The sequence below is a fragment of the Propithecus coquereli genome, unplaced genomic scaffold, assembly GCF_000956105.1.
Source record: "Propithecus coquereli isolate 6110/MARCELLA unplaced genomic scaffold, Pcoq_1.0 Scaffold305, whole genome shotgun sequence".
In the NCBI taxonomy this organism is placed as follows: Eukaryota; Metazoa; Chordata; class Mammalia; order Primates; family Indriidae; genus Propithecus; species Propithecus coquereli.
In genome coordinates, this window is record NW_012148675.1 from 1,478,944 (window position 1) to 1,506,702 (window position 27,759).

General features: G+C 36.4%; 1 protein-coding gene across 1 annotated transcript; it reads left to right on the forward strand.

Annotated features, from left to right (window-relative positions):
* Positions 1–3,417: 3,417 nt before the first annotated feature.
* On the forward strand, positions 3,418–27,759 carry MTIF2 (mitochondrial translational initiation factor 2). The gene is made up of 15 exons (XM_012649868.1): positions 3,418–3,496; positions 3,906–3,995; positions 7,226–7,451; positions 7,814–7,925; positions 11,958–12,129; positions 12,942–13,102; positions 14,035–14,211; positions 16,859–16,998; positions 19,418–19,542; positions 21,283–21,487; positions 21,859–22,111; positions 22,450–22,590; positions 24,325–24,489; positions 26,817–26,957; positions 27,567–27,759. Exons 3-15 carry the CDS (start codon positions 7,233–7,235, stop codon positions 27,737–27,739), a joined length of 2,184 nt encoding a protein of 727 aa, XP_012505322.1. The 5' UTR covers positions 3,418–3,496; positions 3,906–3,995; positions 7,226–7,232; the 3' UTR covers positions 27,740–27,759.

Sequence of the window (27,759 nt, forward strand, 5' to 3'; positions counted from 1 at the left end):
ACTCTTAGTAAACATCAAATGAATGGTAGCTATCATTTTCATTAAGGTTCAGTGATTTCCTTTGAAACTACACATTGAAAATAAATTGACCTTACCAAAATTTAACCTTTAGAGGCCTCCTTTGGAGAGGTGAGGCTGCTGGCCTGGGGGGAAGAATTTGACCTCTGGATTGCCAATTACTTACTAGGAGGTTATCAAATCAGAGTCAATAAAAACAAACCATCAGTGAGCCCCAAACCTGCTAATATGCTAAGAATAACTGCTGTACAAAATATTCAATATAATAATTTATGTACCTACTACATAATTGGCAGTGGAAAATGATAGTCATGATTATTACTGATAATTTTAGAATGCCATGATTCAAGCTCTCAAGTCTTTTCTAGTTCTAAATCCTGGCGCTATTTCTCTAGTGATTTATATTACAGGGCTTTTGCTTTATTTTGTAAAGCCAACAAGTGACGATTGAGACACAAAACATAACACACTTAAATCTTGCAATTTTGATCTGCTTTCCTGAAGCCCTGATCAACTTCTCTTTGGAAGAAGCTTAATGCCTGTGTTGTTCCTTGTGATTGCCTCCTTGTTCTAGGGAACAAGCCCAGGAGAGATGGCTGTAGCTCTTTCTAGTACTGTCTTGCCAGCATGCACTGGGCAGCAATTTGCCCCTTGCCCCTCTTGCGGAAGGCACCACTTACCCCTAATTAGCACCAAGAACTATAGTTGGTCTAGGTATTGAAGAGATCTATCCCCTTAAGGCAGCTTTTAGCCAAGACACTGAAAGGCAAGAACAAAGTTGGTAGAGGGAGCAAGGTGAAAGGCAGAACTAAGGCTAGATAGGGAAGAGATGGCTGCAATACAGCTGCTTTTCTGTTTCCTTTTTCTTTTCATACTGTTCTTCACATTCAAGTTTGCTCACTAGGTGTGTTTTATGACCTATCATTTAATACATTTCTGAGAAATGGCTTCTCACCAAGAAGATGGCAATATGAAACATATTTGTGGATAAACTGACTCCCCCTGTGTTCAAACATAGTTATGTCCCATGGTTAATATGATCAAACTTTTAGGTTAACAAAGGACATGAGATGAAGTGGGAATAGGAGCCTTTCCTTACCCCCACCCCTTCCTTAATAATTCAGTCCTAAAGCCACAGGGGGGGAGAGCAACGCTGGCATCCACAGATGTAGGGATGAGGATGGGGGCTCCAGTGGCTCTACATGGGGTATAATTTCGGATTACAGAACAGTTGCAAAGAGAGTGAGAGAGGTCCTAAATACCCTTCACTCACTTTCTCCTACTGTTAACATCTTACATCCAACCACAGTGAGGAGGATATTCCCTTGAAGGGGTGGACTGGCCTTGGAGTCCACGCTGGAGAGAGAAGGGCATGAGCACAGGGGAGGGGGAGATGACCAGATTGGAGATTGCTTTCATACAGAGGACTTGATTAAATAAATATATTAAGCCTGAGGGGAGTCAAGTTTCTTACTGTTAGAAATGACAGTTATGAGGCTGGGCACAGTGACTCATGTCTGTAATTCCAGCACTTCGGGAGGATGAAGTGGGAGGATCACTTTGAGTCCAAGAGTTTGAAACCAGCCTGGGAAACATAATGAGACCCCGTCTCTACAAAAAAATTAAGAAATAAAAATTAGCTGGGCGTCGTGGTGCACACCTATTGTCCTAGCTACCGGGGAAGCTGAGGCAGGATTGCTTTAGCCCAGAAGTTTGAGGTTGCAATTAGCTATGATAATGCTACTGCACTCTAGCCCAGGGAACAGAGTGAGCCACCATGTCCAGGCAGGAATTTATTCTAGAGAAAGAACTGGACAGGCATGCAAAAGTGTATGCCCAAGGATGTTCACTACAACATTGTTTATAATTTAAATACTGGAAACAATCTATATGTCTCTCTATGAGTTAAGGCAATTATAGACAATGGAATCTTTTGCAGTCATTAGAAAGAACGGCATGGATCTATGTTTATTAGCAGGGACAGTTTCCATTATATATTGTTGAAAAGACAAAAAGCATTTATTATATGAATCCATTTACATAAAATTGTATATATATGTGTATTTATGCATAGAGATTAATGGAATGATGTTCACCAAAATAATAAAAGTGTTTACCTCTAAAGAGGTGGGATTTAGGATTTGATTCATTTTTTTAAAATCAACTTTTAATTTTGGAATAATTTTAGATTACAGAAAAGTTGCAGAAATAGTAGAGAGTTCCCAAATACCCTTCTCCCAATTTCCTACATTAACTTCTTACATTAACCATGATACATGTGCCAAAATTAAGAAATTAACATTGGGGTATTACTATTAACTAAACTATAGACTTTATTCAAATTTCACCAGTTTTTCCACTTTTCTGTTCCAGGATGCTCTCAAGGATACCACATTGCATTTAGTTGTTGTGTCTCCTAAGTCTCTTCTGATCTGTAACAGTTTCTCAGTCTTTTCTTGCTTTTCATCACCTTGACAGCTTTGAAGAGTACTAGTCAGGTATTTTGTAGAATACTCTTCAATTTGGGTTTGTCGGATGTTTTCCCCACGATTAGAATAGGGTTGTGGGTTTTTCGGTTTCTTTTTTTTTTTTTAAGAGACAGGATCTCACTCTCTTACCCAGGCTGGAGCACAGTGGCTGAATCATGGCTCACTACAGCCTCCAACTCCTGGCCTCAAGCGATGCTCCCGCCTCAGCTACTTATACTCTCCAAAGGTGGTGATGGTTCTGGTGAAGAGGACCAAAAGACATAAAGGTCAATTACGGTGAGGAAAAGCTCCGGGAGGAGGCTCTAATAATTTTAAGAGCAAACACTGTGAACCAGGCACTATTATCAACACTTTATTAACTCATTAAAACTGTACTATGAACCTGTGAAGTAGCTACTGTCATGACTATATTGTAGATGAGGAAACTGAGGCACAGAGAGTTGACGAAACGTCCCCAACCACACAGTAGGAATGAGCTGGGATAGGAACCCAAGCACTCTGGCTGTACTACTCCAAATACCATCCACAGCAGGTGACTTCTGAAAGAAAAAATAACTGCGGTTACTCCTCGCACAGTACTAAGTGGCTTGTCCTATCGCCACGGTCCCTTGCATTTTTCCCCTCTTGCTCGGTACACGTGTCTTTGAAGGACATATCTACCATTTCACCCACAGTTCCCCGTTTAACTTTTCCTCGAGTGTAGGCACCGAGGCTGCTCATCTCCCCAGAGAAGTGTTAGTCATCTGCTTCCTAGAAATAGAAGGTATCTGCAGAAGCGATTAACCAGGGAGGGACACCTCAAGAGATCCCCACCACTGGCGGCGGCTACAGCGAGGCTGAATTTGGGGAAGAACCTCTTCCGGTGGGACCGGAAGCCCATCGGGGACCGTTTAGGGGACGCACCGACCGACGGACAGTTCTCCAGGTCCGGAAGGTGTTCTCCGCCCGGGCTCAGAATCCAGGGGCACGGGGCCTTATGTGTGAGCAAAGTGAGTGGGGTCCCTTAGCCAGGGTCGTCCGGGTGGCGTGTATTGTTTGGCCTAAAGTGTCAGTGGCACAAATGACGCTAATTCATAAATATTGCGTATTTGGAAGCCCTTCCAAGGTGCATTTAGTCCTAGCGTGACCCCAAGCTAGGCATTCACGAAAGCATGTGCACTGCCCTCCCAGATGCGGCGGGCTTGCTTCCTCTCCCCGCGCGCCGCTGCGGATGCGGGCCCCCGCATCCAGCCTCCCCTGGTCCCACGGCTTTCTGGACTCGGGTTTGAGGCGAAGCCACCCCAGATCCGTAATTTTTCTACAATGACTTATTTTTACCTTTCAGATAAGTTCCAAAGCTTCCAACTCTTAAGACGTTTCCTCTAATGCAACTACGTATTTCCAATATCCTTTTTTCAGATTCCTTGATAAGAATATCCTAGCGACGAGACAACACCAAACTGGGAGCCCGAAAGCCTGGGTTCTGGTCCTGACTGCCATTAATTAGCGGTATGACATTGGAGAGTTCTTTTTAACCCCTCTGGATTCCAGATTCATTTTTTGTAAAATGAGAGGTTTGGAATAAGTAACAACTAAGGTTCCTTCTAGTTTTGACGTTTGGATTGTTGTCCCCGATGTGTCTGAGGCTTGGTGTGTGTGTTTCTGCCTCAGTTACATATCTGTGCTTTGGGTAACCTGTAGGGTCCTTTTTCCCACTCCATTAATCTGTGTCCTTGTCAAATCTGGTTTCAGATTCATTTAAAAATAATTTCCTAATGAATCTTGTGTTTTCTGAGCACTCTTTACTCCTTAGTCCAGGGGCACACACCTAAATAAGATTTTTTATATGTGTCGTTCTTGAAGTGTTTAATGTGTGTAAATGCTTGGTTACTATTGAATGAATTTTTTTTTTTTTTTTTTTTTTTGAGACTGGGTCAGGCTTAAGTGCAATGGCGTGATCAGAGCTTACTGCAGCCCCAAACTCCTGGGCTCAACGATCCTTCTGCCTCAGCCTCCCAAGTAGCTGGGACTACAGGTGCATGCCATAGCGCCTGGCTAATTTTTAAATTTTTTGTAGAGCCAAGGGCTCCCTGTGTTGCCCAGGCTGGTCTTGGCCCCCAACTGCTGGGCTCAAATGATCCTCCGCCTTGGCCTCCCAAGAAGCATGAGCCATTGTGATCGGCCTTGAATGAATTTTTAAATCTTAATGTGTTTATTTCTTTGGAATTAAGCCAGATGTTTCTTTTGATCTTTACTTGAATAAATCTTTTAAGGTAAAATGCTTGCTATGTTAAACACACACACAAAACCTCAGAATTATCCATTAATAAACAACGTAGTGACTTGTGAATATTTTAAACTTAGAAGCAGTGAATCCTCAAAGTAGATTATCCATCATTAAAAAGCATGTAATATGATTTTAAAATAGCTAATGATAAAGTATATACATCATCCCATTTTCTCCTCATAGCCTTGGTAGTAGAAAGGACAGATATTCAAACACTTCCACTTTCTTTTAATAGAGATCAGAGAAATGAGACCGACAGGAAAAAAGTAACTTGCTCAATCAAGGTAACACTTGCTGGCATATGTCAGAGTGAGTGTCCAACCAGGGTTCTTTCGTTGCCTAGTCAGGTACTGTCTTCATGATACTGTGCCTATTTCAGTTATTGTTTCTTTTCTTTCTTTTAAAAAGTATTCAGTATACTATGTCAGGACTGTAAAATATATTTGGGGAAAATTGGTTGAAATATTTGATATTTAATGTCCAGTTATCTAGCAAAGCTCGCCTGTCCAGAGTCTCAATTTTTTTGGTCACATCAAATAACTATTATCATTTGTGAATAATTTTAAAGAATATCTAGCAGAAAATATGAATATATTTATATATATAATATATGCAAATATATTTATACATGTTATATATATAAATATAAAATGAAAGCATATTCTAGAAATGCCATGAGAGAAATAGTTAAAAAATTTTAACCCTTTGTAAAAGTTTAGAATTTTGTTCAAGATAGCTTTATATGGTTAAGGTAAACACATTGAAATAGTCCATAATTCTTATTCTTTTTATTTTGTAACATTGAAGAATCCCAGTTCTCCCCATACCAAAATCAACGGATGCATTTCTGTCAAATGGTATAGTATTTGCATATAACCTACATAATCCTGTATACTTTAAATCATTTCTAGATTACTTATAATATCTAATACAATGTAAATTATATGTAAATAGTTGTTATCCTGTATGGTTTAGGAAATAATGACAAGAAATAAAGTTTCCATGTTCAATATAGATGCAACCACCCATTTTTTGTTTCTTAATATTTTCGATGAACAGTTGTTTGAATCCACGGATGAGGAACCCACAGATATGGAGGGCCAACTGTAATATTTAATGACATAAAACAATACTCACAATATATTCTTTAATGGAAAAAGTTATAAAACAAAATATAATATGACTTTATTTTTGTAAGTAAAATAGATACAAGCACAAAGAAAAGGGTTGAAAAGATACATACTAAAGTGTTAACTAAAATTATTTCTGAGTAGTCAGTAAAAGAAAGTTTATACTGAAGAATCTAAAAGGCCATATCCACTACTTGGAAATTTATTCTCCATTTATTAAAAAGCCTTAAAATGACTTTACAATTTACAGAAAGAATTATGCATATTGTTACAGTGAAAATGCTGCCCTAGGTTGTAATCAGTCCTGTGTCTGGTGTACCTGAGAATCATTTTATTGGAAAGCTTTAAAGACAGTGAACTCTTTGTGGAAGGGACTCTGACTTACTAAACTCTGAATCAACAACATCAAGCACAATTCTTAGCATGTGGTACTTCGGAAGTGTTTCCTAGGGAGAAAGTATGTATTTCTTACATTATTTTAGTTATTCCTGTCCTTAAAAACTGAAAAGCAAAACTGTAGAAATGCAGTCTTGAGAGCAGAGGAAGTTGAAGACTCTGGGAGGAAAATAACTATATTACTAATGAGTTCTGTTATAGTTTTCTCTCAATAAACTTTTCTTTCATTGCAGGAATAATATTCAAAAGGCATTATTCAATAAATATTGGGTGGCTTCTTCCTACTATAAAGCATCTTGTTTTAGGGGATGAGGTGGAGAGATGGGAAAGTTTTAATAGTTGAAAGACAATTCCAGATAGAGGAAGCATATGCAAAGGTTCAGAAATGAGATGAAAACCACCGGAGATTATATGTGGGTCAGAATAACAAAAGCTTGGGAGGTAGGTATGGGGAGAGTGTAAGAGTGTCAGAAATGAAGTGAGAGGTTAGCAGAGGTCAGATAATGAGTCCTTATATAGCATGTTATGAAGCTATACATGAAATTGAGGATAATGGAGAGCCATTGGAGGGTGTTTAACAGAGGTGATAAGTTCAAATTTGCACTTTAAAAATTCACTTTAGTTGTTATTTGGTCAGTTGATGTTTCAAGAGTGAAAAAAGCATTTTGTAACGTTTGTTATTGTATTTCAGTTCTATCATAGTAGTAATGTTAACAATAATGATAGCTACTATCTAGGGAGTCCTTGGTATGGAATCCCATCTCTTTGATTGAACTGTGAGCTCTTTCAGGGCAGGAACCCAGTTTTCCTCATTTTTGTAACTCTAGTACCTAGCATAGTGCTTTGCATGTAGTAAATATCCAATTATTAATATTTGCTAACTTGATTTGAATATTAATCAAAGTATTTTAAAACCTTTTTTCTAGGAGGAACATGAACCAGAAGCTACTGAAGTTAGAGAACTTGCTACGATTTCACACTCTTTGTAGACAGCTGCATAGCGTGGGTCAGAGAAGAGCATTGGCACAGTGGAGGCATGGATTTTCATCTGCTTACCCAGTGTGGGCAGCTCAGCTGTATGCCCGGCCCTTGCAGATAGACATGCTCATCGGGGCTGCTTTATCTCAATATAGGCTTCTAGTAACAAAGAAGGTAGTTACAGATTTCATCAGTTATTGTATTATTTGGTCTGAGATGAAAGTGCCAAGAACCATGAGTATTTTGAGTGTTTTGAGTATTTTATCATTTATGCAATATTTATTATTAATGCTATACTCCAGGCAGTAGATCTTTGTGGGGAAGGGAAGTTCTGGTTAGTTGTGTGGTAATGCTGATGGATTTGATTACTTGGAAATTAGTGAATAACAGTGAATTATGGATGCAGGATTTTTTATTTTAGTCTAAGGGTTAACTACTTTATGAGAGTCTTTGTAGATTGTGGTTGTGGTAGATATTCACTGTCTAAATTGTCGCTTAAATTTTTTTCTTGTGTATGTGTTCTGACTTTTTAATAGGAAGAAAGACCATGGAAATCTCAGTTATCTTCAACAAAATCAAAAAAGGAGATAGAAGTATGGATTGGAATGACTGTTGAGGAACTGGCCAGGGCAATGGAAAAAAACACAGGTGAGCCAGACAATTTTACAAGGAAAAATATGGGAACGTGGAAGACCTGGAATTTTATTTACAGTGAGATTAAGGCATTCAAGGGTAAAAACTAGACTGACACTTTAAAAAGATATTGAGTCATTCCAGTTTTTTTTACTTTAGGTCGCAAACCCTAGTTTCTTGCTCTTTGCCACATGTAGTTCTCCAAGATTTTACTTTTAATAAAAGTGGAAAAGACTTTCTTATCTGGATTAACCTTTCTTTCTCAGAAATTTTGTATGCTATTAGAATAAGTCTAGAGAATGTCTTTGAACTGAGGAGCTATGCTTATACTCGTTTACTTTTCCCTTTGTTTTTTTAATAATTTTTTATTTCCTTTTTTTTACTTGTTTTGACAATATCTGTAAGGCCAGCAGAGAAATAGTTGTAGTTATAACTACAACTTTTAGTAATACTATTTTTATATGTAGTGATTATAGGAGCATATGATTATCATTTCTTAATTCCTTCATTATGCCATTGATATACTTATTACCAATTTAGGATTGTTGGAATAAAATTTGAGTTTTCATTATAAACTGACATTAAGTATATAAGAAATAGTCTATTATTGTAGCAAAGTAAAGTGACAAATGAAGACTCTTGGAAAAAAGAAAGAATTATAATAATAATGCACATGTATTGAGCTGTTAATATGTACCAGTACTTTATAAGTATTAACTCTTGTAATTCTCACAATGCCCTCTAGGTAGGTATCCCTATTATAGGTCAAGAAAGTGAGACATGGAGAGGATGAATAATTGCCCATGATTTCACAACTAGTTTGTGGTAGGGCCAGGAATTGAACCCAGGGATTATAGCTCCAGAGCACATGCTTTTATTAACAGACCAAATTATCTTGGAAGAATTGTTATTTTGTAAATTACAGCAGAGCTAAAATTTTAATGTGTTTCCTGCTTGAAAGTGATACCGCTCTTTGTGCACATACATCCCTACAAAGAATAGAAAATTAGAATACTATTGTACATTTTTATAACTTTGCAGTTGGATTACATAATCATTTTATAATTATAAAACTATAGGGGAATAAATAGATATGGCTACATCATTCTGAATTTTTCCAAGGGAAACTGTATTGATGCAATTTTATTAATAACATTGATGATAGACTAGATTTTTAAACTTTTTATTATTGGCAATTGTTTTTCAAACATATATGAAAACAGAAAGAATGGAATATGCTTAAATGTATGTATAAGGCAGTGATAATTACTAATAAATCATTTTTATCCATAAATACTTAAGTATGTATCTCCGAAAGATGAGTATTCCTTTTTTTTTTTAAACATTACCTCCCCACAGATAGAGGAACCCATAACCATAATAATTCCTTAGTGTCACCAAATAAATAATTAAAATATAAATTTAGTCCCATGGAGCAGTGCTCTAAACCCCAAACTGATTTGCTATGATTGAAATGAAAGTTATCTATTTGAAGCTTATTTAATATTATTAATATATTTAAATCTCTTCTGAATTAAAGATAGTTTTCATGAGTTAATTATTTTTAACTACAATATATATTAGCAATATGAGTATATATTTTATCTCCTCCCCTGGATTAGTTAAAATAGCATGATATAATATTTCTGATTAAAGTGCTTCGGATACTTTTCTACCTATAAATATTTATTTACTTAGATAAAGATAAAATATATGTCAATACCATATGCACTTAATACAGGGAGGAAGAGATCATCCTTATACATAGACTACTTCTTAAAAATTCAGGATAACATATTAGAAAACTGTAGTAGCTAGATTATTAGGAATTTTTACCATTATTAGAAATACCATTGCACTCATTATAATTTTTATGTTTTGAAAGAGTTTCATAGTTCTCCGAAAGCGTATGCACAAAGAAAGTTTGAGTTATATCATTCTTAAAATGTGTTTTCTTGAGAAAGGATATGGTGGGGAGATGAATAGGAAATGGTTTCTTGGCATTATTATGGAATAGGATCAGTAGCTTGCTGAGGCTGGCTTGCATCAGTTTGTGAGCTCATTCTAAATTTTAAGGAATCATGTGAACTGGTTGTTAAATACAATCATTTTTAAAAATTAAATCATAAACAAAGGTAGTAATAACTCATCAAAACTGTGTTCACTTCTTAATAATTTTATTGCATTTTACTATTATGTATGTTCTTGAGGTTATTTATACCTGTCATATCTGTATGGCAGGAATACTGCACAGTAGCGTGCTACCCTGCATCTCTTCCCATTTCTGCATTCAGTGACTGCATGTTGGTAGCAGGAAATCAACCCTGGGGGATATATTTGCACCATGGGAATTGGGAAATACTGTAAACTAGGAATTTGTTTTTGAGAGCCTAGTTGTTAAACATTTACTAGCACACCACTGAATAGGATGTTCTTTTAGTGTAATGTTACCCTCAGATGCCTTTCTTTCATATCTATTCTTTAAATATGTTTTTAGGCTGGGGATGGTGGCTCATGCCTGTAATCCCAGCACTTTGGGAGGCTGAGATGGGAGGATTGCTTGAGGCCAGGAGATTAAGACCAGCCTGGGCAACATAGCGAGACCCCATCTCTACAAAAAAATTAAAAAATTAGCCAGGCGTGGTGGCACATGCCTGTAGTTCCAGCTACTTGGGAGGCTGAGGCAGGAGGATTGCTTGAGTCCAGGAGTTGGAAGTTGCAGTGAGCTATGATTGCACCACTGCACTCCAGCCTGGGCAACAGAACAAGACCCTGTATTTAAAAAAGAAAAAAAGAAAGAAAAGAAATAAAAAAATTTTAAAGTAGAAATAAAAGAAATAAATAAAAATAAATTTACTTTTATAGAGTGACTGAAAGTCTGGAAACATAAAACTACTTATTTCATTATTATCACAGATACATTTATTTATCATCCACAGGGAAATATGACTGAGATTAAAACAAGGCACATTAAATGAAATGAAAGTAAATAAATATTTTTCCTAGATTTCAAGACTTTTTGGACACCCTAAATAGATATGTAAACAAGTAAATAAATTGTGGGTGTGTGTATTCTTAGATACGTACTATGTGTATGTATCTATGTGTATGTATCTATTCATGGATTCTGTGTTTACAAATTCAACTACTCACTAAAATGTATTTGTAGCTGAAAACTCAGGGTGCTTTTGCAGTTATTATTGAATATGTGCAGAGTGGTAAAAAATTTGAATTGCCCAATGTGTGTATTCCAGCTGTGTTTCAACAAGGTGGCACTATACATGTTGTAAACAAGTGTCCTTTTTGTGATCTATTTAGTGCCACATTTTTCACATTTTTATGCTTTTTGTTGGTATTTCATAGTTTAAAATGGCCCCTAAGCGTAGTGCTGAAGTGCTACCTAGTGTTTCTAAGCACAAGATGGCTGTGATGTGCCTTACGGAGAAAATACGTGTCTTAGATAAGCTCATTCAGGCATGAGTTATAGTACTCTTGGCCATGAGTTCAACATTAATGAATCAATGATATATATTTTTAAAAATGTCTTTAAACAGAAACACATAAAACAAGATTAGGTATTGATCACTTGATAAAATGTGGCTAGAGGCTTGCAGGAACTCAACCTTGTATTTCTCCTCAGAGAACATAACTATTGTAAATAATGAGAATGGATTGTATATACACACACACATTTGTATATGCCTGACATATGTGACTACAAGTTTTTAAAGAAATATACTGTGATTAACTACTCAGTACTAAATTTATACAATATGCAATTTGATGTTTTATTAATGATTCAGATGGTTTAGGAGGTATATAAATATTTGAATATTTATGAACATGCAGAAATGTCAGTTAATATAAATGCGTATTTTAAAGAATTAAAATTTGTTAGCATCTTCATGATTTGTTAACATAAGAGAAACAGTTTACATAGTTATTCCTTTCATTGAGTGTGCTGTTTATATAGACATTTGTTAATAAAGATCACTTTCTTGAGCATTTAATTCATCATCCTAAAAGGTTTTATTTTATTCCAACCAGATTTTGTATATGAAGCTTTATTGAACACTGCTATTGACATAGATTCACTAGAAGCAGACTCACATTTAGATGAAGTCTGGATTAAAGAAGTGATAAAGAAAGCAGGGATGAAGTTAAAATGGAGCAAATTAAAAAAGGACAAAGTCAGAGAAAATAAAGATGCTGTAAGAAGGTAAAACTTAACCATATATATTGGGGGAGGGAGACTACGTAGTTTTATTTACACTTTTTAATGGAAAGATTGGCTTAACATTTCTTTGGTAATTAAAATGATGTGTGAGTATAGAATAAACTTTGAAGTGCTGAAAGCATCAGAAAATATATTCAGGTTATTATAAAACTCTCAAGAGTCATTTTTCTTAGTTTGTTGAGTGTATACACTGGTCTGAATTTTAAAATTTGATTCAATTCTGATCATTATAATGAAGATGCCAACTGTAGGTAGGCAGTCATTAAATATTCTGTCATAGCTGGGCGTGGTGGCTCACACCTGTAATCATAGCACTCTGGGAGGCTGAGGCGGGAGGATTGTTTGAGCTCAGAAGTTCAAGACCAGCCTGAGCAAGAGCGAGACCCTGTCTCTACTAAAAATAGAAAAATTAGCCCGGCATCATGGTATGCACCTGTAGTCCCAGCTACTTGGGAGGCTGAGGCAGGAGGATCGCTTGAGCCCAGGAGTGTGAAGTTGCTGTGAGCTAGGCCGATGCCACGGCACTCACCCTGGCAACAGAGTGAGACTCTGTCTCAAAAAAAAAAAAAAAAAATTACACCGTTCAAAGGAATTTTTATATATGTAAAATCACAAGCAGCAAAAAAAGAAATATTCTGTCATATGCATAGGAGGGCAATATAGTTATTTGTAATCAAAGCTGAATGTTGGATTTTATTGTTAATGGTAGCTCACAGAGATAACTGTGAACCATTCACAGGCTATAAAGTGTTTCTGATATTTAAGAAATGAAACTCCTTTGCTATTAATTGTAGGCCCCAGGCAGATCCAGCTTTATTAACCCCAAGGTCCCCAGTTGTTACTATAATGGGCCATGTTGATCATGGGAAAACGACGTTACTTGACAAACTTCGAAAAACTCAAGTGGCAGCAATGGAAGCTGGAGGCATCACTCAGCACATTGGTGCCTTTCTTGGTATGAACACAAATTACCTTACAATGTGCTTGGGAACCTCACTTATATTTTCTTAAACGAAATGTCATGATATGAGATATACAAATTCAAAGTAAAAGGAAAGGCTAAAGCTTACAGCCATTGGTTTGATGAATTATAGAACCACGTGGTTAATAAAGGTTACTTTGTACTTTCTATAAGAAGAAAATTATATTACCTTTTTTATTCTAGCTCATTCTTTGACCTGATGAACCTAAAGTTTTTTACTGATTAATTATGTTTATGTAGCCTCCAGTGCTAGGTTGTGATAATGTTGCTAATAATAATTAAATAGTAGTACCATTTACTGAGCACTTAGCATATGCCCAGCACTGTGCTGAACACCTTATATGCTTTATCATTTTTATCTTCACAACAACCTCATGAGGTAGGTATTAATATTCCTACTTACAGATAAGGAGACTGAGACTTTTTGAGGTTAAGTAACTTGCCCAAAGTACATAACTAGTCAGAGGCTAAGCCAGGATTTAAACCCAGGGTTGTTGGATTCAAATCCTGAGCTACTAACTGTATACTAAATTGCCTTTCTGTGACTCAAGGCAGTTGTGCAGCTGTGGTTTGCTAATGTCAGGGTGGCTGCCTGTACAACTATTGGTCTGTTCTCTCTCCAGAATAGATATCAGTTGGTATGTTTATGAAAGTAGTTATAGTCTAGAAATATGAGGAGTCTTAGTTTGAAATTATTACACGAAAAGAAAACCTTAAAGGTCTAACTGGTATTTTATTGCTTTTCATTGTGAAATGATTATCTGGGTTGTTCTGATTGAGATTAATGGAAGGAATAAAATTATTTTAAAGAATTATTGATTATGTTTGATACTGTCATATATGTTCCTTCATATTAAAGAAGTACATATTTGAGTCCTTGGTTTTCTTGGATTTTGTTTCTACAGTCTCTTTGCCTTCTGGAGAAAAGATAACTTTTCTTGATACTCCAGGACATGCTGCTTTCTCAGCAATGAGAGCCAGAGGTGCTCAGGTCACTGACATTGTCATATTGGTTGTAGCTGCAGATGATGGGGTGATGAAGCAAACTGTAGAATCTATTCAGCATGCAAAAGATGCTCAAGGTACCGTGTGGCTGACTTACATGTATTAGGAAAGAAGTTCCTTTTTTTTTTTTTTTTTTTTTTTTAAGGATCTGCTATATAAAGTCGCAGTTCTGGGGCCATTTACATGTAGCTCATTTAATCTTCACAGCAATCCCAGGATTATTTTACCTGTTTTACAGATTAACCTCAAAGATAGTTAAATTGTTTTCCCATGGACTTTTCACTAATAGGAAGAGTGTAGCAGGATTCAGCTTGGGACTTGTGACCACAAGTACAATCCTTCTTCTACTATGACTATTTTTAAAAACTTTTTCATGGAAAATGTAAACAGATAGAAAAGAAAGAATAGAATAACAAACTCCTACGTACCTATCACCTAAATTCATTAGGAGTTGCATAGTGGTGATATTCAGTTATTCCTTGTTCATTTATTATTTGGAATTCTTCTCTAAAGAGAAACTTTCCCTTCATCTGCTTTAAATGGGTTCTTATTTTATCTAAGGTATAAAATTGAAACTTTTGGAAAATCAATTGACCATCATCTCCCTTATTTCTTCGCTGAAATACTGTAATAGTAAACACCACACATACACATATTCTGAACATTCATTCTTATTCTGCTATGACCCTACTACATCTATCCACACAAAGAAAATGTACCTAATGGAGTGTTCCCCCTAGGTTTGTTAGCAAGAAAAAAAAAAAAGCCTGAGAATTACTGAACTAGTCCAATTCTTTCATCTCACAGCATGAAAACTAGGACCCAGAGTGGCCAGAACTCTCCCTAGTTATATATGATTATACAGCTAATTTGCAACATGTCTGCATGTATAATCTGGATCTTCTAAATTCTGTTGTTACTTTGCTTTTTCATTTCTCAAAACTGCCTTTATGTGATGTATCATGTTGTTAATGATTCCAGAGAATACATGGCAGATAGGGAATGCTTCTAGGCAATACATTGCAAAAGGAAGAGGGGCAAATTTGCTGGGGATCCCATAACAAAGCAATTGGTTGAGATAGGATAAATTCATTATATCACACTTTGTACACCTATTCTCTTGGTCCCCATTAAATTCCAACTCATCAACATGGACTGTACTTTTTCACAATAGTAGGTTGTGGATTGCAAAACTTTTTTGTCTTTTTCAATTTCTGTTCCTTTGATACCTGAGAAAATTGCAGAGATGGTAAAATGCAACCAGAGAATTATTTCCTAGAATTTTGTGTGATATCTCTAAAGAGAGGGTATGTCTAGTAATGACAAGTAGATTATAAGATTATCTGGTCCATTCATTAAGTCAACATTTATTGAGGCCTGGTGCAGTGGCTCACGACTGTAATCCCAGCACTTCAGGAGGCTGAAGTGGGTGGATCGAGGAGTTTGAGACTAGCCTGGGCAACATAGTGAGACCCTGTCTCTACAAAAAATTTTTAAAAATTAGCCTGGCATTGTAGTGCCTGTAGTCCCAGCTACTTGGGAGGCTGAGGTGGGAAGATCATCTGAGCCCAGGAGTTGGAGGTTACAGTGAGCTATGATAGTACCACTGCACTCCAGTCTGGGCAACAGAGTGAAAGTCCATCTCAAAAAACAAAACAAAACAACAACAAAAAGTATTTATTGAGAGCCTGTTTTGTGTTGGTCAGTGAGCTAGGTGTATGAATAAAGAGTTGCTGTAAATCCTAAAGGACAGTTCGTAATAGTGATATTTAGTTTCAACCGAGGATGAGATGTTGAGTTTTAGCAATGACTTAACAAAGCCTGGAAAGAAGATGCAAATGATCTAATAGTATTGAATTAGAATCTTCTCATGATTTTTTTTCTGGAGATTATCTCCAATGTAAATTACTGATCTTGCTTTTATGTTTATGGACAGGCATTTTTCTCTCAGATGACTTTTCTTAATTCAGAATTTGTTTATAATTACAGGGTTTTAAAAAATTTTTTTAAATTTGTTTTTCGGTTTTGTTTTGGTTTTTAGGGAAAGGGTCTTGCTCTGTTGCCCAGGCTAGCATGCAGTGGTACTATCATAGTTCACTGCAGCCTCAAACTTCTGGGCTCCAGGAATTCTCCTGGCTCAGCCTCCCAGGTAACTAGGACTACAGGTATACAGCCCCATGCCTGGCTAATTTTTTAATTTTTTTTTTTTTTTTTTTTGTGGAAATGGGGTCTCTCCTTATGTTGCCCAGGCTGGTCTCAAACTCCAGGCCTCAAGTGACCCTCCTGCCTTGGCTTCTTAAAGTGCTGGGATTACAAGCATGAGCCATTGGGCCCAGCCTAATTTTAGTCTTAACATCTCACATATGGATTTCTTCTTTACATGCAGAGAGCAGGGTAGGGTGGTATGACTCTAAAGTGAGTCTGTTAGGTTTTGTGTTTTTTTTTTTTTTTAAGAGACAGGATCTTGCTGTGTTGCCCAGGCTGAACTTGAACTTCTGGGCTCAAGCAATTCCCCACCACCACCCACAACCCCCGAATCCTGCTCAGCCTCCCTATGGTGGGGACTACAGGCAGGCACCACCACACCTGGCTTTGTAGGCCTTTTGTTATATAAGTATATCTGCTGAGCAAAGAGAAAGCCAGAACAGGTTGGTGTTTTCCGCTGTGAATACCTGGAATTGAAGGTGTCATCATTTGCACTCTTCTTAACTCTGTGTCTTTCAGTTCCTATTGTCCTTGCCATAAACAAATGTGACAAAGCTGAGGCTGATCCTGAAAAAGTGAAAAAAGAGCTGCTGGCTTATGATGTGGTGTGCGAAGATTGTGGAGGTGATGTTCAAGCGGTGCATGTCTCTGCACTTACGGTAAGTGCGGGTACCTCAGAGATGAATGTGCTCTGACGGGAACGCTATACATGATGCACACACTCTATTATACCTAAAGAACATTTTGACATACACAAGTTGTGTTGTTTTAAACAAACTTCTGTGGGAACTAGGCAAAGATGTTGTTACCATCCTGGTGTGGCATATTAGGAATTAGGCTCAGAGAGGTGAGTCGCCAGTTCACAGTTATACAGCTGATCAGTGGGGAGTTGGATCTAAACCTAATGCTTTTATTATGAGATACTTAGAATGAGGAGAACGAATAGTGAATGATGTGGAGATAGAGTAACAGTAGGCTAAAGACTGTTTTAAGTAGAAATGAAATCTAGTTGGTAATGAAAAGTGCTTGTATTTCATGCCTTTTATAAGCAAAAAACAATGGAAATAGGCCTTAGCACATTTAAGAGAGATTTAAACAAGAATTTCACTGAGACAAAGATTAAATTTAGCTTGATTTTGTTATTGATTGACTGAATGTTTCTATGGGTGAAATTGCTATAACTTTTATAATGTTATTTATGATGAATTCCATTTTCTTTAAAATTACCAATTATTGTTTCTTGGATTAAAAAACACCAAGGAGGCTCAGTACTTCATTCATATCAGCATTTTCCAATTCTCTTATCCTACAAAGGTTGCTGCTAAGTAACAATTTCCTTTTTTATCCATCTGTATCATATTTCACAGTTCAGTTATTAATATAATACAGATCTTTTTTTTCTTGATCATTCACTGAAGGGATGGTGCTGTACTTAACCACATTCCTCCAATTAAATGTCATTTCATCTTTACTTTTCCTAAATTTATTACCTCAAAGATGCTTAGAAATTATGCCTCTATTAATAGTAAAACTATGCTTCTTTTCCTCTGAAATTCATAAAATACTACCTTACTTTGTTATCTTTTCATAATAGCTCAATTGTTATTACACTCCAAAAGCCAGATGGCAAACTTACTACAATAAGATTCAAATACTTGAAGATTTGACCATCTTTTCTGCCCAGATACTACCAGAGGAGTAGATAGATACAAAGCTGCTTAGGCATATTTGGCAGCATGGCAGAGATGATTCCTAGGGAATGGAGGGAAGTGGAAGAGAGTGGCAGGGGGTAAGATGAGGCTGCTTTTCCAAGATACAGAGGATTACTCATGCAAAGAAACAACTCCAGCTCTACTTGTTGGAGCAGCATTTTGTAAACTGGAATAAATACTAGCAATGAGTGGGTAGATAGGCAGAGTATTTAATCAATTTTTTTTTACAGTTGCCTATTGCTCTATATACTGTAACAACTGTGAGCAGTCCCTTAGCTGACATGGAGAGTGGAAACATCCCTTGCCTATCAGTTCTGGTTCTATCACCAGTGAATTAGCTGTGTGATCTTGGAGCCCTACAGAGCATAGTAAGCATAGATCATGAAAGGTAAAAGAATCATCTACTCTAGCTCCTTCATTTTATGATTGAAGAAAGGAGATCCAGGGAGATGAAGTGATTTTTCAAGGCTGCATAGCTGGGTGGTTGCAGGAATGGCTTAGAGCCTGGGTCTAGTCAGTGCTTTTTCTCTCATTTATTTAATAAGGGTAAGTAATGTTCGATTTGCTTACTTTATAGGATTCTTGAGTGGATCAAATGAAATAATAGATGTAAGGCTTGTTCAGTTGGATAGAATTTCAAAGGTAAAGTAGCATCATTAAGAAAGTTCGTGAGAGCTATTATATATTAATTGTTTTTTAAAAAGCAGACAGCAAGAATCTGAAAAAGATAAATTTGTTTGGATTCACAGATTGAATTACTAACCTCTGGCCAGCTGAGAGTTGCAAGTTTGCAAGTTTGACTTTCTAAAGACATCCCTTTTACAATATTGTCTAAAGTCTCCGGATTCACTAGTTTTAGTTCTGATGGGCTCCATGCAATAAAAGCATTGGAATTCTAGGAGGAAAAAAAAGAAAGAAAGTCAGTGCAAGGAAGAAAACACAATTGTACAGACAGATGGAGGAGAAAGAAAATGAATGGGGCATGTGTTTATGAAAGGGTATTAGCAAGCCTGACCAGTAGCCATCCTTTTAAAAAAATAGCCACTTGTTCCTTGCAAGATCTGTCCCTGGGTTAGGTTTTCTTGATGATTGATTCCTCTCTCCCTTCCTCCCTCCCTCCCTCTCTTCCTTCCCTCCTTCCTTTCTTCTCTCCCCCCTTCCTTCCTTCTCCTTCTTTCCTTTTCCCCTCCCTCTTATCCTTCTTCATTCTTCCTTCATTTCTTTGTTCAATTGGGTAATTCATGCCTTTAATGCTTAAAGAGAAAAGTATAATATAACTGTCAAGGATAATTTGACTTTCTGACCCTGGTATTTACATTTACAGAAAATATTTATTAATGTGTATTAACAACCTTTGTTATTAAAGGGTGACAATCTGATGGCTTTGGCAGAAGCAACAATTGCTCTCGCAGAAATGTTAGAATTGAAAGCAGATCGCACTGGTCCAGTGGAAGGAACAGTAATAGAGTCTTTCACAGACAAAGGAAGAGGGTAGGACTGTTAAAATGTTTGCTTTTTAATAATTTTGTTCTATGGTTTTTGTGACCTGATTATATAATAACATTTTTATTGCATGTTGTCAGCCTAGCTCACAGCAACCTGAAACTCCTGGGCTCAAGCGATCCTCCTGCCTCAGCCTCCCGAGTAGCTGGGACTACAGGCATGTGCCACCATGCCCAGCTAATTTTTTCTATATATATATTTTTAGTTGTCCAGATAATTTCTTTCTATTTTTAGTAGAGACGGGGTCTCACTCATGCTCAGGCTGGTCTCGAACTCCTGACCTTGAGCGATCCACCCGCCTCGACCTCCCAGAGTGCTAGGATTACAGGCGTGAGCCACTGCGCCCGGCCGATGAACAATATTTTCAAAGCATTTATTTTTGAAAAGTATTTTATTGTACTAACACACAGGACACAAAAATTTACTTATTATCAGTAGACCATAGCAACTATCTGTATACATCTAGTAGTCATATTTGGATGACTTAAGTAGTTCATTCAATTTGTTTGGTTTTTTCCCCCCCATTGACTTGACTGAGTTGGTAAAGCCTCATAGATAAAATAAATTGAAATGAAATACCAATAGTTGCATTTTAGGGTTTGTAAATTTTTTATGACCTCAATCATTAATACTTTATTTAGGAAGGTCTTTGAAATGTTGTTCTCTTCTTGAATTTTACTACCTATCAGCAAGAGAGGTTTTCTCATTTCTTTATACTCAGTAACAAATGTGAGCAATTTCTTAGCTGACATGGAGAGTAGGATAGAAAGTGGATTAGGATTCTCTCAGAACATTCTGTTCCCTGCTCCTTCTCTTAGCATAACTTTATAAGAAACGTTTTTTGTTTTTTGTTTTTATTGTGGTGAGAAACATGTAACATTAAATTTACCATGTTTAAGGGCACAGTGAACTGAGCCTGTAATTCCAGCTACTTGAGAGGCTGAGGTAGGAGGATTGCTTCAGTCCAAGAGTTTGAGACCAGCCTGGGCAACATAGTGCAACCTATCTCTAAAAAAAACCAAAAATTACCGTGTTAACCACATTTAAGTATGCGGATCAGTAGTGTTAAATATATTCACATTAGTGTGCAACAGATCTCTAGAACTTTTTCATCTTGTAAAACTAAAACTTCATACCCATTAAACACTAATTCCCTTACCCCTCTCCCTAGCCCTTGGCAACTACCTATTTTTTATTTTTATGATTTTGACTACTTTAGATAACTTCATATAATATTTGTCCTTTTGTGACTGGCTTATTTCGCTTAGCATAATGTCCTAGAATTTTATCCATGTTTTAGCATATGATAGGATTTCCTTCTTTTTTAAGACTGTATAATATGCCCTTATATGTTTATACCACATTTTCTTTGGATGAAAGGTCCATTCATCTGATTATGGACATTTGGGTTGCTACTACCCTTGGCTGTTGTGAAGAAATTTTCTGTTTTTTAGAGATGGGGGTCTTGCTATATTATCTAGGCTGGCCTTGAACTCCTGGGCTCAAGTGATCCTCCTGAGTAGGTGGGACTACAGATGCGTACCACTGTGCTGGCTTTGAAATGTTTTTATAATATGCTTAAGAAGTTAATAAGTGGTAAAATTAACCCTGTGTATACATATGTTTATATGTATTTAAACCTCATAAAGATATCTTAGCTCTACTTAAGAAAGTACAACTATATCCTGATTATGGCATTAAAAATATATACTTTTATTTTCATTCTAGTCCTGTTACTACAGCTATAATCCAAAGAGGAACTTTGAGAAAAGGCTCAGTTCTGGTTGCTGGAAAGAGCTGGGCAAAAGTACGGTTAATATTTGATGAAAATGGAAAAACAATCAGTGAGGCCTATCCCAGCATGCCAGTGGGAATTATAGGCTGGAGAGACCTTCCTTCTGCAGGGGATGAAATTCTTGAAGTAGAATCTGAGGTACATCAAGCTTAATTCTATATATTAGATGTGATATAATGATTTTAAATATCAATTTGTAATGTTATCCACAGACGTGTGTTAATGTTAGCAATTCTAGATTATAAGAGGCTGTGAGGGGACCAGTTGTACCATTTTAGAATGAGACTACAGAATTATTTTTTAAAATTCAAGATAAGATTTTTAAATTAAATCATTTCAATTATATACAAAGCTCCCAAATTAAAATTCTACACATTTCTTGAAACTTACAAAATTAGTGGTTTCATACATGACTTAAGCTAATTTCATAAGGGGGGAAACACAAAGCCTTTATCTAGCAGTTACTGGTGTCTATTTCATTAAATAATGCCAGTTTTTCCCCTGTAAAGCCAAGGGCACGTGAAGTTGTTGACTGGAGGAAATATATGCAAGAACAGGAGAAAAGTAAAGAGGATCTCAAAGTAATAGAAGAAAAGCGAAAAGAACACCAAGAAGCACATCGGAAAGTCCGTGAGAAGTATGGCTCTTTGCATTGGAAGGAGAGATCATTTAAAGAGTATCTAGAAAGAAAAGAAGGAAAACCTTTAAAGCCAAAAGAGAAAATAGAAAGAGATTCAAATACATTTCCTGTAATAATTAAAGGTGCCTTTCAAAAGATTTTACTTTACAACTCATTCTTTGAATATATATATTTCTTTATTCTCATAATTGGTTTGGGCCCTTAAATTTAAGTGAAAATTATTTCAGTATTTTGGGACAGATTTTCTTAGTCAACATATTTCTTGCTGGTTTTGTTGTAAATGTATATTGGGCTCATTATACTTTACTAAGTCAAGGAGATATAATGCTAAACCAAAACAAAAGTAGATTTAGTAGTAAATGCTTTTCCTATCATGGTTTTTAAATAGATTATTGTCTTTTTTGTGTCTGCTGATGCCTAACTGTTAAAACCAACAATTTTAAACCTTTGCTGTATTTAGGTGATGTCGATGGCTCAGTTGAGACCCTTTTAAACATTATGGATACCTATGATGCTTCACACGAGTGTGAACTGGAATTAGTACATTTTGGAGTGGGTGATATTAGTGAAAATGATGTTAACCTTGCTGAAACATTTAGCGGTAAGGATTCATTTCTTATTTGTTAAACTGTGTTCTGGATCACCCTGTGAACCATTTGCTTCTGTCTTGTATTGCTTGGTTTGTCACACTTGACGTTTACTTGCATCAGCATCACGCTTCCTGCCATAGTCCACTCCCAGCTAGCAACTGAGACCAACAGGATGTGCAGTATTGCCACCATAACTCCACTTGTCGTGCTGTACTGCAACCTTGGGGAACTATTTCAAGATCTGGTAGTGTTTCTTGATCATTTTTTTAAGCAGCGTTACTGCCCCCTCTCCCCTCCCTCCCAATTCTCTATCCAAACCAAGCTTGGTTCTCTGTAACTTTCATTATTTTAGACTTCTGGATGCTCCTAACACTGTAATCAGCCTCTTCTGTACTTTCCTTCATCTTTTAGTTTTGGCTACCTATTTTAGTTAATTGATAACTTTATAAATCATATCTTTTTAGATCAAAAGCTCCTTTTAGCTTTAAATGCTTAGAAGGCAGGGCACTATGTTTATTAGTAACTTATGATACACAAAAAGGGGACTCATGACTGTCACTTTAACTAGGTCCTATACTTGGTAAAGTGCCAACATTATTGAGTGATTAATGAATCATTTAGAAAGGAGGAACTTTATAACCTGACTTGATTAGAATTAGATGTCATCTCTATTACTGAAAAAGTTTTTCAGTAATGCTGATTAATTCAAAGTATTTGTTAGGCACTGACTGGCCTAGCACTGTGCTATGTGGTGTAGTCAGAGTATCAGAGTATTGAATGATTTCTTAATGACAAGACTTTGGAGGTGGTTGTGTTTGATTAAACTGAGTTAATTTTTTTCATTCATTTTGTTTAAGGCAAGAGTGTTTTGTTTTTGCTTTTTTTTTTTCTCCCAAAGTATTTGAAGTTAAATACATTATTTGTTCTTTGGTAAAGTGGTCAGCTCCATGAAACTTCTTTTACTTCTTAAAATAACTCTTGAACTTTACTAATTAAGTCACTGCATCCTCCCACACCCCCTTAAGTCACTATTTTTGAGCATCTTTTGGCCATCTGACTGCCTAAGTGTAAATCGTAAAAATTGTAGGCAGTAAGATTATAATTTCATAATAGAATTGTTATGAAAATAAAGCAATAATATTTCAGCCCTTATCAGTCTTTGTTTTCTCTTTTTTTTAGAGACAGGATTTTACACTGTTGCAATCCTCCTACCTTAGCCTCTCAAGTAGCTAGTACTACAGGTGTGAGCCACCATGCTTACTAATGTTTTTTTGTTTTTGGTAGAGACAGGGTCTCACTATGTTGCCCAGGCTGGTCTCAAATGATTCTACTTCCTTGGCCTCCCAAAGTACTGGGATTACAGGTGTGAGCCACTGTGCCTGGCCAGTTTTCTTTTCTTATTCCTCTGGTATAAAAATCAAAGTTTTGTTTAGCATATGGCCTTGTTCTTTATGGGCCCTTAAAATAATGTTTTTTAATAATGATTTAAAATCATAAAGAAATTTTCCTTGTTAAACAAGCCACAATACAATTTATATAACATTCTCTTTCTTTAATTTGAAAATTTACTAGTTTTGGTGAGGGAAAAAAATCATTGAATTTCTTATCTCCCCTAATTGCTATTCCTATTTAATTTACATAGAAAGAAATAAAACCATTTAGAGTTGAGTATCTGCTTGAAAGACAAATAAATGATTATAATACAATCTTTGTGTTACTTTATTGATTGTATTTCTGCTTGCCAGGTGTTATATATGGCTTTAATGTGAATGCAAGCAATGTTATCCAGCAGTCTGCTGCAAAAAAAGGAGTAAAAATTAAACTTCACAAAATCATTTACCGTCTTATTGAAGACTTGCAGGAGGAACTGAGCAGCAGATTGCCCTGCACTGTGGAAGAACACCCAGTAGGTGAGTGTTCACTGATTGTTACTTTTAAATATTCGTATCTTAGATGCTATAAACAGCACTTGAAAGCAAAGTTTAGGGGAAATATGTCTTCCTCTGAAAATACAGTGAAATATGTATTTCACTGTTGAAATACATGTTCTGTGTTCTATAAAAAAAATGACTACCATAAGATGAGGATTCATTGTAAGCTTACATATATTATAAACCCCTGCCCTGGGTAACACATTGAGGATACAAAGACAATTAAGGCATTAAGAATTGCCCTCAAATTTAGATATGAACAAATAATTGAATACAATTAGGATAGCAGGCATAAAGATTATTAACAGGGTCAGGGAAGGAGTCATTGATTTTGTCCTGGGCTGGCAGAGAAATCCACCATGAGAAGAAAATTTATTTAACATTTAAATGTTAAATATTTTAAAATATTCTTTCTATCCAAATTGCCCAGAGGAATCACAAAAGAAAAATAAAATTCTTTCTAGCATATCACTTAGCCAGACTGAAGACTGAATTTATTCAAAATTGATTGAATTGCCTTATCTGTCCTTTTCCCCTCCCCACCTGCAGATTGTTTGGGTTAACTTTTTTTTCCCCTCTGAAACAGTGTCTTGCTCTGTTGCCCTGACTAGAGTGCTGTGGCATCAGCCTAGCTCACAGCAAAATCAAACTCCTGGGCTCAAGTGATCCTCCTGCCTCAGCCTCCTGGAGAGTAGCTGGGACTACAGGTGTGCACCACCACGCCTGGCTAATTTTTTCTATTTTTAGTATAGATGGGGTCTTGCTCTTGTTCAGGCTGGTCTTGAACTCCTGACTTCAAGTGATCATCCTACCATGGTCTCCCAGAGTGCTAGGATTACAGGCAAGAGCAACCATGCCTGGCCAACTTTTTTTTTTTTAAAAAGACAAGGTCTTATTCTGTTGCTCAGGCTGAAGTGCAGTGGCATGATTGTAGCTCACTGCAACCTCAAGCTTCTGAGCTCAAGTGATCCTCCCAGCTCAGCCTCCTGAGTAGCTGGGACTATAGGCATGAGCTACCATGCCTGGCTAATTTTCTTTTATTTTTTAGAGACAGGGTCTCACTATATTGCCCAGGCTGGTCTCTAACTCACTGACCTCAAGGGATCCTCCTACCTCAGATTCCCGAGCTGATGGGACTATGCTACCTTGCCTAGCTAAGTTTTAATATTGTTAATAGTTTTAAATTGCCAAAAAAAAAAAAAAAAAAATGCCAGAAAAATATAAGGAACTCCTATATACCTTTTGCCCATTTTACCAATTGTTTACATTTTGCTCTATTTGCCTTATTCTTCCCCCCCTCCATATACACACATTGTTTTCCCTGGATCATTTGAGAGTATGTTTCAGATATTGTGCCCATTTGCCCCTAAATATGTACATCTGCTAAGCACAAAGACGTTCTCTTATAAAACCACAGAACAATGAACAAACTCAGGAAATTTAATATTTATCAATACTATTATCTAATATACAGTCCATATTCAAATTTTATCCATTGTCCCAACAACGCACTTTATAGTATATATTTTTCCCCTACTCCAAGATCACGGATTATATTTAGTTATCACATCTCTCTAGTCTCATTTAATCTGGGACAGTTCTTCAATCTTTGTCTGCTTTGACCTTGACATTTTTGAAGCCAACAGCCCAGTGATGTTATAGAATGTACCTTAATTTGGGTTTGTCTGATGTTTCCTTATGATGAGATTTAGTTTTCATTTTGGGTCCACATACAGGCTTATTTTAGGCTTTTCTGACCTCAACATGATCATACAGATTTGTATGTTCTTGTGCTAAGAGCAATTTGGAAAACTATGAGTCATGGAGGGGGCTTCTAGAAGTGAGCAAGCACACCAAATAACACTAACAAATACCAGTCAAGTAACACTCTAGAAAATTGGTTCATTCTAGTGTTACCATTTTATTATTGGAATTTAAAAAATTTTTTAGTCAGTGAAAAAAATGGACTCACAGAATTAGTACTCCTAAAGCAGATATAAATTACTAGTGGTGAGATTAAATCAGGTTATGATAGATGATCTCCTCTAGAAAATATATTGAAGGAAAGCTGAAAACTTGGTTTTCATGAAGCAGACTGAAATAGCTAAGGATTTTCATGCATTTTTACTCCTAATATCAATCAAGAAAATTAAGTTGGTAGAGTCAAAGAAACAAGGACTTCTTTCTATGCATGAGTTCACATTTTCCTCATACCTTCAATTCTCGTACTGCAGAATGTCAGAAATTATGTATTTTTCAGAATATTTAGGTTTCTGCACATTAATTCAATTCTCTTCTTCTTAAAGGTGAGGCTTCTATACTAGCTACCTTCTCTATAACAGAAGGGAAGAAAAAACTTCCTGTGGCTGGCTGCAGAGTCCAAAAGGGACAGTTAGAAAAACAGAGAAAATTTAAATTAATCCGTAACGGACATGTTATTTGGAAGGGTAAGCAATATCAAAATCTATTTCTATAATATAGTCACCAAAACCTGTTGATTGTATAATGATCTGAAATCTGCTCATCTTTCACTCCCATAATCCCAGTTCATGCCATTTCTTATTGCTTTCATAATTCATAATCAGTCTGTAGTTGGTGGGCTTCCTCCCTACTGGTTCTGATGACTCCTCCAGGATTAGTTCACTGGTTGGATTTTCTAAGCTTTAAAAAATTGGCCCCAAACTGCCTTTCCAGCCTTATCTCCTCCACTTTCTGTATCGCATATACTTCCTTACTCCCATCCTTTTGTAACTGGACCTTTTGCCAGTGATGTTTGTATTGGCTTTTCCCATTCAAGTCCTGAGTACAATACCATCCTCTGCAAAAAGTCTTAGTCTACCTTTCAAGTGGGAGATTTAGGATTTTTGGTTACAAGTCAAAAGTTGTTTACAGCAAACTGTACTTTCGGGGGGTTCCCTAGTATTTAGTCCCATCATTAACATGACTGTGAAATTCTTAAGAACTTAGTGTAAATTTCCTTGTAACACCATACTTAGCATTTAGTAGATATTCGTTATTTGCTGACTATACTAACTTTACTTTTCTTTTTTTTTAAGGCTTGTTAACCTCACTGAAACACCATAAAGATGACGTTTCAGTCATCAAAACTGGAATGGACTGTGGTCTCAGTTTAGATGAAGAAAAGATTGAATTTAAAGTGGGAGATCAAATTATTTGTTATGAAGAAAAGCAAGTTCTAGCTAAGACTTCTTGGGATCCAGGATTTTAAGATACATTAAAAATGTACAT